Raw genomic sequence first — 16,588 nt, 5'->3', positions numbered from 1 at the left:
CAGATTCGCTTGTCAGTCCTGCTTTTTTGTTATGGTCGTGTTTGGGCCAGCGCTACCACCGAGCAGCTGTTCGAGCCGGTTTGTGTGAAAATGTCGAGCCGAGCGCTTCGGAGACTGAAAGGGAAACAGCGGGGACAAGAGGATATAAACATCCGGGACCTTAAACTGACCGACGGAGAAGGGAAAGGAGCGGAATTAGAGGAGGAAGAAGGCGAAGAGGAGCCGCAGGAGGAGGAGGTGGAAGAGAAGCAGGAGGCGGCCAAGAGCAGCAGCAACCGGAAAGCGAAGAAGAAGAAGAATAAAAATCAGAAAAACATCAGCAACATTTATGAACTGGTCAGAGCTAAACTACAGCGTCTAACATTACATTCTAGTTTTGTTTTAAACCCGGTCACTTCAACCGAAATATATATAAATATCCGGCACTTATCCTGTGTTTAACTTCTTTTTCTTCTTCTTCATTTTTTTTTGAAGCATACGTCACTGCTCTGCTTTCATGCTGCCTTCAAATGCTCTCTGATTCTATCATCAATTACTGTATATCAGTATTCAAGTGTTATTGCAAGCCCGTTTGATCAATAATAATAGACTGAAATCTTAAAGTCCCCATGAAATAAAATGGAAGTGTTAGGGCTTTTAGTACGAATGTCTCAGCCGTAATGTTATCTATAAGCTAGTGAGCTCTAAAACGATGACAAAATTCGCATTTAGATCATATATATGCGTTCAAAATGTACCACCGATACGGATCGACAATTCCTATGACATCATTCTGCACTTCAGCTTCTCATCAGATTCTCGGTCCAATCAAACACTGTCTGGAATCTGAAGTGTCCCGCCCCTGACGTTCTAAAAATTCCACGGTACTAACCGTGAAGTATGGCTTAGGAAAGATAAACACGATTAGTTGTTTGTTTATAAAAGGACGAGGAGCCTCTCGATTCTCGATACGTCCCACCTTGACTTCGTGTTTCAGTGGCGATTACGTCAGGACTTTAAAACACGCTGCACGGTTCAAGGCACTTCGCTGGGGCTTTAAAGGGAAATTCCAGCCTGTATCACATTAAAGGTGCGATAGTCAATTTTTTAAATTTGTGCTCATAACCTGGAAATTATGTAGAACATGATTTTAAAAAAAAAACACCACATTAAGCAAAAGTGTATTAAATTACTGAGAAAACCCGTTTGGAAAACTGATTTCTGGTCCGGAACGCTTGGTCGTGTTTGGACACGCCTCCTGTCAGTCATTTTATAGACGTTATAGTCTACAGGCCATTGTAGACCCTGTAGGCGGAGCTTTGTGAAAATTGGTGTGAATCGTTCGAATGTTAAACCGTTAGAGACACGTTCTGCGTCCCGATTCGCCTAGTATCCGTCTTGAATAGCATCCGAGATTAGAATTAGCGTGTCCCGGTTTGGAAGTGTGGACATTTTTTCAGCTAACATTACCCACAACTCCTTGCGTGAGACGTGGAGATAATGAGTTTTGTGACTGTTTGCTTCGCTGAGTTCAATCTGCAAACATGGCGGACGAGTATAACGTCAGTGATGTGTCTTAAATGTAAGAACTTAAATGTTATGTACGGAATAGCGAAAGAAGAGAAGCTTAAACGCAACGGTGAAGTTGTTTACGGTGACTGCGTGCGTAACCAGGCAACGGCGTTCTCTTCCGTTACATGACGTGTTCGTATGTCCCGGGACTTGCGTACTCTGTTGCTACGCACTCATAAGTATGTGCTTTTTCTTCACAAAGTAAAGAATACATACTTTTAGTGTGTAGTATAAATGGGCGAACTAGGAGGCAGTGTTAATCTCGGGGGAGGGGGTGATTAAATGTTACCTAACACAACTTTAAAACATATTTGTTTTGAAATATTTCTGACACGAATCAGCTTAAATGAACTTTTACACCACACGTACACTGCTAGCTGTCTATTCTATACGCATACTGGCATATGTTATTCTTTCCTGTTTTGGATGCCATATCGGTAACACCATAACGGAACAAAGTGCATCATCAGCAACCTCTATCTTTTACCCCGGTGTATATAACACCGTAATGCTGAGCTGAGGCAGAGACTCGGCTTGGCTAGTTAGCGAACTACTAACTAAATAACTTTTATTTATTTGTTTGTATATTTATCTGTTTATGCACTTGTCGGTGGTACGACCCTTGTGTCCGTGTGTCGAATTCCAGATCGGCGAAGCTGCTGATACCGATGGCAACAAAACTCCGAGTGACGAGGAGAGCATCCCAGCACCAGGAAACCAAGAAAAGGTTCATAAGTATTTTAAATGTAAAGAAATGTGTCAAACAGAAATACGTCAACGGAACCCTAAAATAAAAAAAACCCCGCCCAGATCCGCTGCAGTTCCGTGAGTAATAGTTTTCCCGAATCATTTCGGGAATCATACGAAGAGTGATGGTCTCGAATCATTTTTAAATATGACACACTGCCCCTTTAACACCCACACACACACACCGCGGTTAATTTTTTACGCTTTCGTTCTTTATATAGTGAAGGTGGAAACGATTTGAAATGTATTCAAAATGACGACTTGTGACGTGCAAATCTTTATCGAAGGCATCATCGTCAGGTTGCTGTTGTTTTCTTTTCAGTCTGACTCGAACGAAAAGCTGAACAATAAGAAGAAGAGGAAGAAGAAGAGAAAAAAGGCCTCTGCTGCAGATGCACCGGTATGATGATGATTATTATTATTATTTTTAAATATATATTTTTTTTAATTATCAACATCTGCGATCCTGATTTGTCAATCATTTAGTAAAGTTGTATTTAGACGCATCACATCGAGAAAACTCAAAGAGCAAGGAAGCTCACCGAGAGCTGAAGACGACAAAAACTAACTGGATTTACGAATAAATTTATTCGCGAAGTGTGATGCTCCGCCTTTATTATTTGTCTTTCTGTTTTTTTCAGTGCGCGTGTATTTATAGCGTGTGCGTGTGTGTTTGTAGGAGGAGCCGGTTAAAGGCGACGACATAGACGCCTTACTGGAGACCATAGAGAAGGAGAACGGTTTGTCTGTTCAGAGTGAAGATGGTGGAGTTTCAGGACACAGACCCGTGCTTTATGTGGAACACAGGTAAAAGCATCTCCATCATCCTGGAGTAAAACCGTACTCATGTGATTTGACCGATTAAGCAGTCCCTCCAGGATTTCGCGAAATCAAGCAAACCCCGATATCCGGAGGAGCGTTCAATTTTTCGAAATCTCCGCAGGTTTGTGCCGAGACGCGTCATGCGACGTCATCGCGACGCTCGTTCAGTCGAAGCCGTCTTCGATTCACGTGCGTCGAACATGAGTACGGCTGAGAGGTCTCGCTTAATCGTTTACCGACAAACATCGCCGCGAAAGATCGTGCAAAACAGTTGCGTTTCCTCAAATCCACGCGGTTTCCCGCACGAAAAGTCGCATCGCAGATTTGGGAAAAAAAGCCTCAACGAAATCAAATGGAACTATGGGAAATATGTTGTGATAAAAAAAAAAAAATTAGAAACAAATCAAAATAATTTATTATTAATTTTAGGATCTTCAAAGTCGACGCCCTTTTCGCCTAGAATTTCCAGAAATGTATTCTTGGCGCTTCCTCGAACGATTTCTTGAGGGATTTCCCCGAGATGCTTTTTAAACAGTATTAAAGGAGTTCACACCGACGCCGCACTCTTATCCGCTGCTTTTCGGAAATATTTCCCTCCGAGTCGTCCGTTTAAAATCTTTTTTTTTGGAAATAAAACGTTTTCTAATGAAAATGTCGTTGTAAAGTTGTGAGTCTGGAACTGAAGAAACGCCGACCCGCACGCCGTTGGATTGGTCCGAGGAATCGTTTGAGCCACTTGAAGGAATAACGTTTTATGCTTTTACGTCCTGTAGGAATCTTAACCCTGAGACTGAACTGAAGCGATATTTTGGAGCTCGGGCTGTGCTTGGAGACCAGAGGTTGGTTCTTACTGTTTGTACATACATCATGCGCGTATGCATGCTAAACCAGCTTCACTTGTATTCTGAATGAAATTGTGATGGTGTATGCGCACGGTCCCATTTCAGGATGTGTTAAGGCCGTCAGTATTAGAAAAGAGCTCGTAATGTGTGCAGTTATTACTGTAAAATAAAAATAAAAAAACTGTATTGAGGTTGTTTGTGTGCATGTGTGTCGCATCCAGACCCAGACAGAGACAGAGGCAGTTTCATCGCAGCACGTGGATGACCACGCCTAAAGACACGTGGGCTCGATTTAGTCGGCCGGGTAAAACCTGATATCAATCCTGTTTTATTTTATAAGCCTGTACAGGTCTGAGGACGGTGGTGCCCGGAATCGTTCGTGTCATAGTTCTCATTTCCTGCCTCTCTTCCTCCTCTCAAGGCGTCTCCATGAGTCTGCTGGAGTCAAAAGACGGCCTCCACGTCTTTGCGTTCGAGCACAGTCGCGATTACCAGCAAGTCCAGTTCAAGTTCTTCGATGCTGTGGAGTCTATGGATCCTAATAACATTGTGGTAAATAAATCAGGGCTCGTATTCTATTACGATAAACCTGTCGCCGCACTACAGTCAGAGCTAGCAATGTAGAAAAAAATAACCGACACCTTATGAGCAATTATGAGATTTTATAACATTCACAGCATTGTTGAGTAAGTAAGGAAGGAAGTAGGGAATAAAACACTTGGGGCGTGCTATTGGAGGCCATGTGATACGACCTGATACGACCTGATGTGAAGGTACTGTTAACGCACCGAAGATGATGATTATCCTCAAAGTAATTTGTCAACAATTAAAATTTTTATTTATTAACGATTGATACGCTTTTTTTTTTTTACTTTAAGAGTTGCGTTTACGTTGTGGAACGTCCACGAGACAAGTTAGTTCTTATTACCGCTAACGTTCTAGCAATCGTTCCACTACTGTCAGAGAGCCGCTGTTATATAAATCAATCAACACCTTCTGACCAATCAGAATGCAGAAATCAGTAGCTCTGTGGTTTAACGATTTTTAATTGGATGGTCTGTCTGTAAACAGGCCCTGCTACAGCTCAACCCCTACCACATCGACTCTCTGCTGCAACTCTCTGATGTGTGTCGCATTCAGGAGGACCAGGAGACGGCCAGAGACCTGATCGGTGAGGCGTCTCCTTCAAAAAGGGAAATCATTTGTCCTTTGTTTTTTGTTTTTTTTTGTTTGTTTGGTTTTTTTTTAATCCCTACATTCCTGCTTGGATATTAAATTCCATAATCAGTTTTGGAGGTAGACTACTGAGTGGGTTGTCCAATGAGCTTAATTTAATTATCATACAGTGGATAAATACATTATGCCGTTTTCTCCGAATTTGATAAATGCCGATCTCAACCAAAACATTTTGCACAAAAATACTTATACAATGCGATTTTTTTTTCCTCTTCATTTTCTGTCCTGCAATTTCCTTCTTTCAAAGACCGTGCTTAAAAAAGACAGTAATGTTGGCATGATGTTTACTCTTTTATTAAAAACTAAAAAGCTGAAATAACCCTTGAGGCAGGGGCTCACAAGCTTTTTTTTTATTATTATTTTTTATTCAATTTTTTGATCCCCTCATTATTTACCCTTGCGCTTGTAAATCCGTAATCAATAAATATTTCGCCGTTCGATTTTCTTGAATTCCGTTGTTTCTGTGAATCACCCGAGCTTGTCAAGGAACTGGCAGACTAGACGGGTGGAGAACACTGCTGAACCCCTGCGCTCATGCAGCATGTCGGGATAGTTAAAAAAAAATCAAATAAATAAAGGCTCCTAGCACGTACACAATTGTTCGACTGTGACTCGCAGCAACATTTCAAAATAGTAGCACGCAGAATCTGGGTCAATATTTTGAATGTTCATTTGTAATGTAAACAAATAATACTGCCTTAAGATGTGATACTCACTATGTATGACATTAATACAGGTGTTGAGGTTTATCTAAAGACATATAAACCTGCGTTATCCAGATTGATTCGGACCGTTCGTACACATTTCTGCGCAATGTTAATTTGTGGTGCGTTTGGCTGACGTATCGGTGACGTGTCGTTCCTGGATCAGACTGAGCAAGGAGTTGATCTGGCAGACTGCAAAGCCATGAATACAAAAACTAAGCTGTTGTTCGGTAGCAGAATTCAGTATTCCTCACTGTTCCTCGAGCGCATTCATTCTTCTCAGTAGTGTCCTTACTTTCGAAGGATGTCACTGGAAACGCTTCTGGTTTCAAAGTGCTAACGTGCAGGATTCAGCTCTTGGTTCGGATAGCTCTTCTCAATCTTTACAGGTTTATCTTTTCCTGAATGAGAATGAGATTTCTCCTTTTTAACATTTTTTGTTACTTCCTACTTTTATGTCCTGGGGTTTTGTTTTAAATGCTTTTTTTTTTGTGTGTGTGTGTTGTCATTAGAGAGGGCTCTGTACAGCTTCGAGTGTGCGTTCCACCCTGTATTCAGCCTCACCTCAGGGACCAGCAGGTTGGACTACCGGAGAGCAGAGAACAGGTTCGTGCTGCTCTTCCTCGGACCCTGAACCTCACCACAGTCGTATTCTGTGGATGCGTTCCACAAATAAATCGTTTATACAATGCCGTAGTAACTAGCATCAGCTCGTTCAAGAGACTGGGCAGAATGGTTGTTAATTACAGTAATGAAGTTCTTATTCTTAAAAGTTCTCTTTTTTTCTTTTTTCTTTTTTTTTAAATAATAGCATTTTTCAATTAATGCAAACAAGTGGTCCGCCCCTGGAATACAAATATAAGGTAAAACACATGATGTTCATCATCATGGTGGAAAATGATGAGCTTTCAATAACAACACTGACACCTGTGGAAGTGAAATAATGGATATACGATAACAATAACGGGGATAAAATGAAAGAAATGTCATTTTTGAAGAAACGCACCGTATTCTGCGTTCTTTCCCAACAAATTGCTGCATGTCATTCATTAAGAAAATAAGAAAATGTAATCATCTATGGTAAATGGCCTTCTCCAAGCCACCCCCCTCCCACCCCCTCCCCCCCTCCCCGGCAGGTTTTTTTCTCATTCTGGACCCATGTATTGTCACTGATATTACACTAATAACGCTTTAAGTTCCGTGTGTATGTTTTCTCTCTGTCTATCCCTCTATCATGTGTAGAGCTTTTTATCTGGCAGTTTACAAGCACATGATGTTCCTGGAGAAAAGAGGATGTCCACGCACGGCTCTGGAGTACTGCAAACTCATCCTGAGGTACAGCTCTTTGTTGAGTTTTCCTTATTACGCTTGTTTCCAGTCTGTTGTCGAGGTCGATCAGTTTTTCAGATTAATCGGCACCAATAACTGATTAGAGGCGAAAAAAAAAAAGACAAATTTTGTTGTGTTATTTGAAGTGTTTTTTGATTCATTTTGGATGTCTCGGCTTTTAATTTGTTATTTGGAGTGTTACTTTTTGGTTCAGTTTGTATGGATATCTTGTATTTACTTTAACATTTATTGATAGTTAATTTATATTAATATTCATTCACTGCCGGTCAAAAGTTTGTGGACACCCGACTGAAATGTTTCTCATGATGTTAAAAAGCGTTTGATCTGAAGGGGTGCGATTAAGCGTGTGAAATCGGTGTCGTAGACAAAAATATAATCGTGCCGACGTATTCGTTTCTTTCATTAGAAAACTGACACTTTATTTACAAAAAGTATGTTTTTAACCGGACGACTCGGAGGGAAATATTCCGAAAAGCAGCCGATAAGAGTCCGGCGTCGGTGTGACATCCTTTAATACTGTATAAAAAGCATCCCGGGGAAATTCCTCAAGAAATCGGTGGGAATAGTGTTAATTGAGTGTTATGCTTTCATTCGGTATCAACTTTAAAATCTACGGGTCAGTTAATCAGTTATCGGCAGGTACCGCCCAGCTTGGTTATCGCTATCGGTTAAACCCACTATCGGTCGACCTCTAGTTCATTAACAGACGGTTATTCTTAGCAAAATGTCTGCGAACTGTTTTTTAACCTGTAAATGTTGGACGTTCCTGTGTGTAGTCTGGACCCGGATAATGATCCTCTGTGCATGCTGCTCCTGATTGATTTTCTGTGTCTGCGCTGCCGAGAATACACCTTTCTCATCCGACTGTACGACGAGTGGGAGGTAAGACACCTCCAGATCTCATCTGTACACGTTTCTCAGTCAGGAATAAACATTTGTGGGTGTGCTGTTCTAGGAAAATAATCAACAGCGGGGCAATGTGACGAGGCAGACTTCTGTACCGCAGAGAAGTTGATTGTTTTCCTTTAACAGCACACCCTGAAGTGTTTTGTTCCTCTTACACCACTGCAGTTTGCCAACGATGAGATCTTTCAATTCATTAATAAACCACCAGTGGACTTCAGTGTACATATCAACATTTCTGCCCTTACTCGATGACTCGTGATAATCAAGCGTAGCTCTCGGGCCTATTAAGTGACGCTGCGGTTTATTTCCTTACATTTCTTTAGGTACATCGAAACCTGTCCCAGCTGCCTAACTTTGCCTTCTCAGTGGCTCTGGCTTGCTACCACGTGAGTCAGCAAGAGGAGACGACACCTGACGAGAGCCAACGCATGAAGCTCAGATCTGACACGCTGCTGCAGGACGCTCTCATCTTCTTCCCTGGGGGTGAGAAACATGCGAACAGTATGCTGATTCATGGTGGCACAAACGCACACACACACGCAAATAATAGCGCTATTCCACCAGACAGTGTGGTACAGCATGGTGCAGTGAACCAATGTTTTGTCAATATGTTTTAATTCTGTTTTTTGAATCGTCTGTTTCTGGTGTCTTTAAATGGAAAATTCCTCAATTCTTTTAATTCAATTAATGATAAAACGATAATGATATTAATGGGGGTTTTTTCGCTGGTATTTAGATAAATCTTACATCTCTAACCCATCAGCCATGGAAGACCCACCGTTTTTTACCAATCGACCCCATAATCACTATATATGCTCCTTACATAGGGTTAGTAACGATGTAGAACCGAGATCGTGCCCCTACATGTCTGTTAGAACACCAAGAATCATCAATTTCCACTAGGCTTTAAGTATTGGCACCCTAGGCCTTGTTTGAGTGCTTGGCATCGTTCCTCCAGTCCAGTGAACGAAACACAACACCGATGCTCCGACATCGCCGGATCGAACTGGCAGGTGAAAGTGAACTTTAGTTGAATTGCCACACAGTTAGCGGAAGAGGGGCTAATATGATCTCAAAACAGCCTCACCTGACAGGACTAGTGCAGTTATTATGGCATAATGACACCTGTGATGGCTTATTGCAATACTTTTTAACCTTGCGCTGTGTGTTTGTCTTTTGCAGTGTTGATGCCTTTACTGGACCAGTGCTCAGTCCAGCCCGACGCCTCCGTGTCCTCCCACGCATTCTTTGGTCCCAAAAGCCGTCTGGGGTAGTTATCCACATCCACACCGTCTCTAAATTTAATCCAATGTTGAGATTAGATTAAATTAGATTTTGGTTTGTGGGCAGATATGATCGAATTGAACACAGTTAATTGCTGTGGTTTTGCATGAAATGTAATAATCTCATCTTCTCTCTCTCTCTTTCCCTCTCTCTTTCCATCTATCCCATTAGGCAGCCCCCTGCTCTGTCGGAGCTCATGGGTCTGTACGTGGGTCGCTGTCACAGCCTGTGGAAGGAGGCAGGGGTGATGCTGTGGATGGAGGGAAACGTTAAGGAGGTGTTGAGGAGGGTCGATGTTAAGGACCCAGTGGTGGAGGAATGCCAAAACAAGTAAGAAGCACAGACATACACACGGATCTCACAGCCAAATTGTATTTTGCACTCATAGCAAAAATACGGCATTGAACTATCCTCTGTTTTTATTCAAAGATACAGTCTAAAAGTAAATAAATTCTAGGCAGTGAAACAAAGGGCATGGTGTTTCCTCTGGGAAAACACTACTCCTCTCCTATTGAAAAAGCGCACGATATTCATTGTTGGTGTATTTTGATTCTTTATACACTGGTGTGTGTGTGTGTGTGTGTGTGTGTGTCATGGTCAGGAGGAAGCAGAGATACCAGAGCGCTCCCAGGAACATTCACAGGCACGTACTTCTTTCTGAGATTAAAGAAGCCACATCTGCACTGCCTCTGGTGAATATACGACTTTATTCTATTTACTCAAACCTTTTTTTCCCCCTCTTACAGCAATCAGATCAACAATCAAATGACTGCAAAATAATAATTAAGAAAAATCATTCAAATCAGACTCTTGGATACTTCTGTAATTGAACTTACTTCACCGTCGTTGGTTGTTTTTTTGTTTTTCACAGGAAGTGACCACGCAACCAGTGATGAGTTACGATCCACTTCCTCCTCTAGATTCCGTCGTCTCGTACACCAGGCCGGAGAGGTACAGCTCGATTTCTCCATCATCTCACTGCCGTTCATTTCTCTGCACTTTAGGAGTTACTCTTCTACTCTTAGTGATTGAACTTTTCTTCCCTTTCTCTTCTATTTTCATGTGTGTGTATGAGAGAGGGAGAATAAACAGGTCTTGTGATGCATGTAAACAAGTTAAATAAGAGCACTGAAAGATTAATGTGTATTCCTTGAGTAGATCACAGTACCACTAAATGTAATTAACGAAGAGGAGAGAGTGTCGGGTGGAGAGACTCGGTCTGTTTACTTCCCATCGGTTTTATTTATCTTTATTACAGAGTTTGGGAACTGCACAACACTACAAAATTACCACAAAACCGAATCGGACAGAAATCTCGGCTTCGTACACAGCATTGCTAATCAGTCGCTTGATATCGCGTAACGTTTATTAGTTGAAGCGCAGGATTTGGGCTCCGCACTTTTCCCAGATGCATGTGTTTAATTGTGAAAAAAAAAAAAGCTCGGACTGCACAATGATTAATTAAAGATTAATCCTCTGTTTCTGGCTCCATTTTTAAAAATCAGTTGAAAATGTAAGCCTAAAGCACATCGTCGTAATGTATTGCGTCGACACAACACCGCGTCAGAATCGTAACCGATTCGGTTTGTTTGAAACGAGGCTCCAGCCGATGCATAAAGTTTTATGTGGAATTTAATGCCAAAAGTATATTACTTCGGGTTCACTTGCTGAATTCTGGGAAAAGAAGTGCTAGGAGAAATGATGAAAATGAAACATATGGAGATGAAGAAGAAGCCTTTATTTGTCACACTTTTGCCTCACGCCTCCGGAGCTTGGGGTTCGAATCCAACCTCTGCCTTTGCATGCTCTCCCGTGCTTCGGAGGTTTCCTCCGGGTACTCCGGTTTCCTCGCTCGGTCCAAAGACGTGCGCCGTAAGCCGGTTGACATTTCTAATTTGTCTGTAGTGTGTGTGAATAGGCGTGCGATGGTTTGGCACCCCGTCCAGGGTGTCCCCCGCATTGCACCCCGAGTTCTCTGGGATAGGCTCCAGGCTCTCCTCGACCCTGTGTAGGACAAGCGGTACAAAAAAATGCATGGGTGGATTACAGTGAGATACTTTTCTTTAAATATCCCAGCTTGTTAGGAAGTTGAGGTTAGAGCACAGGGTCAGCCTTGACATAGTGCCCCAGATCAGATAGGGTTAAGGTCCTTCCTCAAGAGCCCCAACAATGAGGGTTTGTCAGTGCTGGGGCTTCAACCCCCAACCACTCACACTACCTGGTCACTGAATATTTTCCTATAACAACACACCCCCAAGTGTTCTATTCATTATTTGTGTTCTTTCTCTATGTGTATACCTAACATATGGTACAGACTTCAATCTCAGAATGTTTGAATGATTTAAAAAAAATAATAAATGTTGTCAATCCCCTTCTAGGCAGAATCCAAGAGCCTCGAATGAGAGCACTTTGTCGCTGTTGTTCCGCTCTTTGTTGCCCAACTTCAACCTGCAGGTGAGTGAACTCGCGTCTCCACTCACATCTTCTCTGAAATCCAGGAGACATGTTTCCGTACCCAAAACAGTGCACGTACTCATTAATCTCCATTGGAGATGGAGTTCAGGTGCTCTTCAGGTGCATGTTTACAGAATTCGGTTCGAAATCAAGCTTCCCACTGCTACATAACGTCACAGACGTAAGAAGTCTGTTTTGTAGAGAGTCACATGATCAGCATGAGTATTTGTCAAAGGACTTTGGATCACTACGAGGGGTTTGATCACTGAAGTAATCACCAGATACATACAGTACACTTTGATTTAGAAGTTGATTCATTTTGCAATATAATGCATTTGGAGATGAAGTGTGTGTGATGCCGAGAGCTGCTACTGTCACGGGTACCATCACGCACACAGGTACTCGATGTCAGTGAAAGGCGCATGATCCCTCATTAAATGTCACAAACGACATGAGCAGTGATAAAAACACACGTACCTAGAGAAACCTCCCTCTGGCATAACCTGTAAAAGTTCTACTACAAAGGCTTTCTTTTATAAAAAGAGAGAAAACTCTTTAAGAAGCAGTGATGTCTGCGAGGTAGCGGTTTCTGTGGTAACGATGGGTAGAGTCATACTCCATGAGAAATTTGTTTGAACTAGTATGTTTTGTAATTTCTCCCTCTGGGTAACCCTTCTTTTACGAACCCTAAAACGGAAGGTTTCAGGTAGGACTTTTAGAAACCAAGATTAGAGATAATGGTGTAAGTGAAAGAAGGTTTTGGTTTGTAGGAAATGTATATAAACAATATTTAAATCTACGAGTGGGGAAAATGTTGCTATTTTTACACTTGCCGGTGAGTAAGAGTCGAGAGAACGAGCAAACCGACTGTTGTCGTTATTTCAGGGTGGACAGAGGGCTGAGGATGACGTGGAAGTTGCACACGCAGGTCGGGAACTGAACCAGGAAGTGAACCGATTGATGGTGGCCATGAGAGACATGCTGGCTAACATCCAATTCCAGGATCCGCCGAGGGACGACAACCTAGACCGAGACGAGGAGGAGTGGGACTGAGACGAGAAAATGATCACTAAAGACAACTGGGCAAAGATTAGATGTGGTGGGTTGAGGTGGAGAACTACAAATCATGAACATTCGCAGTCAATATATTTCTATCCTTTTTCTCCTTCCAAGAATAAACCTAAAGTTGTCGATCGAGTCTTAATTACGATGAATCCTCCAGTCTGGAAGTTTATATTTAAGATTGACAGATGCTGTTATCCAGAGCGACTTATAACTCACGGACATCACGGTGTTAATCCTATGCAACCGAGCATTGTTATTGTTCCTCCAGGACCCAACGCCGGTTTCTAGATTCGGACAACCTATCACACTCTAGCTCGGATATCAGATATAATTACTTCGCATGATTCCATCTGCCCTCGTGATCCAAGTCATTTCATCGATCCATAAAATATCCTGTTCATCAATAGGACTGTAGAATTAAGAAATTCTCTCAATTAATATTTTTATTCATTAAAAGACACTTGCCTGGGTTTGTATTGTACTGATTATTTTTTTCATTGCGTGAACTTTGAAAACATCTTCCTCTGGCCGAGCTGCGAGTGAACGTCAGGATTTAAAGTAGACCTGCCTCGTCTGAGTGAAGTTTTTGTGATGGATTATACTGATTCAGGGAGATATGCCGGAGCTTAACCGTTCAGAGTCGTAACTGCCATAAGCAGGACATGGTAGTCTATGTGGAAATGAATAGGCAGCCATTGTAGCTTAATTTAGACTAGCGTGACGTGCTTCTGGCTTAATTTTCCTATTAAAGACACAAATCTGAGCAAGCAGAATCTTTATTTAAAGAGGCAGAAGAGCAGCCCACCAGAAACGTTGCAACGTTGAATCGAGACTTCATAAAAGTATGCACTATTTATTTTGTAACATCATGTAGGTTTAGCTGAAGTTGTATTTTGACTGTTTCTAAAACGATCAAATTTATACCCAGCGATGTCACTGTACTTTTACTTTGCTGTACTGTACAGAAAAATCATGATAAGCCAGCATCTAGAGTCACACCACGGGACTTAACTCTAGCTTTTGTTTTTACAGCGTAGCCGTCAAGCTCTCGTGTGCAATCTGTTCTTCTGACTGATCACCTTTTATCCTATGAGGAAATATTTCTATACTGATCGAGGCAGGGTCATCAGGCCCCAATTCACGGGTCATAACGGCTCACTGAATGGTCTGAAGAGGATGAAAACGACGTAAATCATATGCTACGGCTTTCACAGTCACCAGGTCTCAACACGTGAACATCTGTGTGGGGTTTTTGAGAGATTTGTTAGACCGAGCTCTATACCGTTATCATCAAAAAACACCAACTGGAGGAATATATGCTGTACAGTGTGTGTGTGTGTGTGTGTGTGTGTGTGTGTGTGTGTGTGTGTGTGTGTGTATATATATATATATATATATATATATATATATATATATATATATATATATATATATATATATATATATATATATATATATATATATATATTTTTTTTTATTTATGTTAAATACACACTGTACGTGAGTGCACTATTTAAAAGCATATGATTTGATGCTATATTCTTGCTCTTAGGGTTTTCCAAGAAAAAAAAAGTTGTCCAGTAAAAGGGGTACATTGAAATGGATTGCTTTAGCAAAACAAAGTCCGTGAACCCCACAACCGCAAAGTCAAGCGCGTGTAAACATCAAGTCTGCTGGATTTTTCTCCTGTCGAAGAAATCACATGATTAAACAAGCAATGGTGCAAATGATGTCTGGAAAGTTGTTGTGAACCGCAGCTTTGTTTTCCAATCCACCTGGAGCTCAAGCCGATGTCATGAGGAATATTTGGAACAAGTGTACCTTCAGGCCTTGTCCTTAAGGCCTGGCATTTCCGTTGTCACATACAGTGGTGTCAAAGAGACGTCTATTCGGCTTTTGAACCTCTGCTCAGTGTGGTGCAAACAGACATGTGATTCGGTCCATAACGCCAATTACATTCCTAATTGATTAACATTAGAGAATAAAACATCTCTGTGAATCTCCCTCTTTGTCTTGGAGGAAATTCAGGAATCATTTTCAAGCCTAAAATAATTTTTTTGTGCTGCAAGCATAGATCTTTTCTCCTCGTACGGGTGAGCGGTGCGGCACAAATATATCACAATATCATTCTCCAATACGTGATATATATCATGATATAAAGGTTTATTAGCAAACTGCCTGTTAATAATATTTAAGTTCTAAAAAAAAAAAAATGGATATCACAATTTCCACGATGTCTCAGAAAAGCGTATTGTGATTGTGTAATTAATCACAATGTCAATATTATATCATAACTAATAATTATATCATTCAATTTCTCTATATTAACGATATTTCGTAAAGGTCTTGAACGGTGCATAAACAATGCTTTAACACCAAAGCTTCGTTGTTGTTATTCAGGGTCATTTCCCATGATTCCTCTTTGCATCAAGTCCTCCAGGCATCCTCATTATCTAATCTGTCTCCTTTCTGACCTTGTAGTCATGAAAGTATTTTATTTTATGTGTCGCTTTCACCGTAACAAGAGATTTTAACCGTTACAGATGCTATGCTCTATACATTAGTATTGTCCTATAAGAATACATATAGAATACATTTTTGCTACTAGGACAACACAATATCCTCTGTCCTGAAGACTTCAAGTTTTTTAAGTCTCAGTATATACCTCTGACCCCTGATGCTATAGTCACCGAACATTTATAAAAAAACAAAAAAAAAAACAAACCTTAATTGTGTTGTTCATATCTGTTTAGATCAGATATTTTGCCTATTACCAGCATCTTAAGTTCATACAGTCCAAATGCACCACTGAGCCATACTCTTCATTTACTGTGACGTCTATTACTTTCCTCACCATGAGTGCATAAAAACAATGCGCAAACATCTGTACTTCTGTAAAAATAATAATAATAATAATCATATAATGTTTATTAGGCTGAAAAAGAGCACCACCACCTTGCATTTAAACAACTGGAGTGATAACGAGGATGAAGACATTGTTGCAGTAAGATTTGCTGCTACTGTTAATGATTGTACAAAAACAGCAGGTTATATACACTGTAAGAAGGAACCAAGTAAATTGCTTTAAAAAATGTATTAAGAAGTATTTTTAATATATAAAATATTATAGTAAGTATGATAAGTTAATACTACTTATAATATAAATATTATATATATTATTATTATTATATATATTTTATATATATATATAATATATATATATTTGAGCAAACTACACAGAAAATGTAAGCTGCAGGGTGAAATTCCTTGATCAATTTTCTATACAGTATTATCCATCCATCCATCCATCCATCCATCTTCTATACCGCGTATCCTTCTTCAGGGTCACGGGGAACCTGGAGCCTATCCCGGGGAGCATGGGGCACAAGGCGGGGTACACCCTGGACAGGGTGCCAATCCATCGCAGGGCACAATCACACACATTCACACACCCATCCATACACTACGGACACTTTGGACACGCCTGTACAGTGTTTTTGAATTGTATAATCATGGACTGCACACCAAATACTTAACATAAAATAAATCAACATTTTTTTTTTATTTTTAAGCAGCGTTGCTATCTTTATTGTTGATATTATAAAACCTATTTCAGTGTGCTGCATA

General features: G+C 40.8%; 1 protein-coding gene across 1 annotated transcript; it reads left to right on the top strand.

The window, feature by feature from the left end:
• Positions 1–13,431, top strand: tcf25 (transcription factor 25 (basic helix-loop-helix)). The gene is made up of 18 exons (XM_017466616.3): positions 1–336; positions 2,198–2,278; positions 2,621–2,698; positions 2,978–3,105; positions 3,894–3,959; positions 4,184–4,266; positions 4,384–4,514; positions 5,034–5,133; positions 6,415–6,508; positions 7,145–7,237; positions 8,029–8,134; positions 8,482–8,641; positions 9,341–9,428; positions 9,614–9,772; positions 10,044–10,134; positions 10,314–10,393; positions 11,821–11,896; positions 12,782–13,431. Exons 1-18 carry the CDS (start codon positions 91–93, stop codon positions 12,947–12,949), a joined length of 2,028 nt encoding a protein of 675 aa, XP_017322105.1. The 5' UTR covers positions 1–90; the 3' UTR covers positions 12,950–13,431.
• Positions 13,432–16,588: the final 3,157 nt, after the last annotated feature.

The sequence above is a fragment of the Ictalurus punctatus genome, chromosome 4 (assembly GCF_001660625.3).
Source record: "Ictalurus punctatus breed USDA103 chromosome 4, Coco_2.0, whole genome shotgun sequence".
Taxonomy (NCBI): Eukaryota; Metazoa; Chordata; class Actinopteri; order Siluriformes; family Ictaluridae; genus Ictalurus; species Ictalurus punctatus.
Note: the sequence above shows the minus strand (reverse complement) of the source record. Positions and strands in the feature narration are given on the sequence as shown.

Bases quoted from the DNA above. Each gene is read 5' to 3' on its own strand.
- tcf25 (XM_017466616.3), top strand. From the start codon at position 91: ATGTCGAGCCGAGCGCTTCGGAGACTGAAAGGGAAACAGCGGGGACAA. The intron at 337-2,197 runs GTCAGAGCTAAA...GTCGAATTCCAG, and splicing joins TCAGCAACATTTATGAACTG to ATCGGCGAAGCTGCTGATAC. The intron at 8,135-8,481 runs GTAAGACACCTC...ACATTTCTTTAG, and splicing joins GACTGTACGACGAGTGGGAG to GTACATCGAAACCTGTCCCA.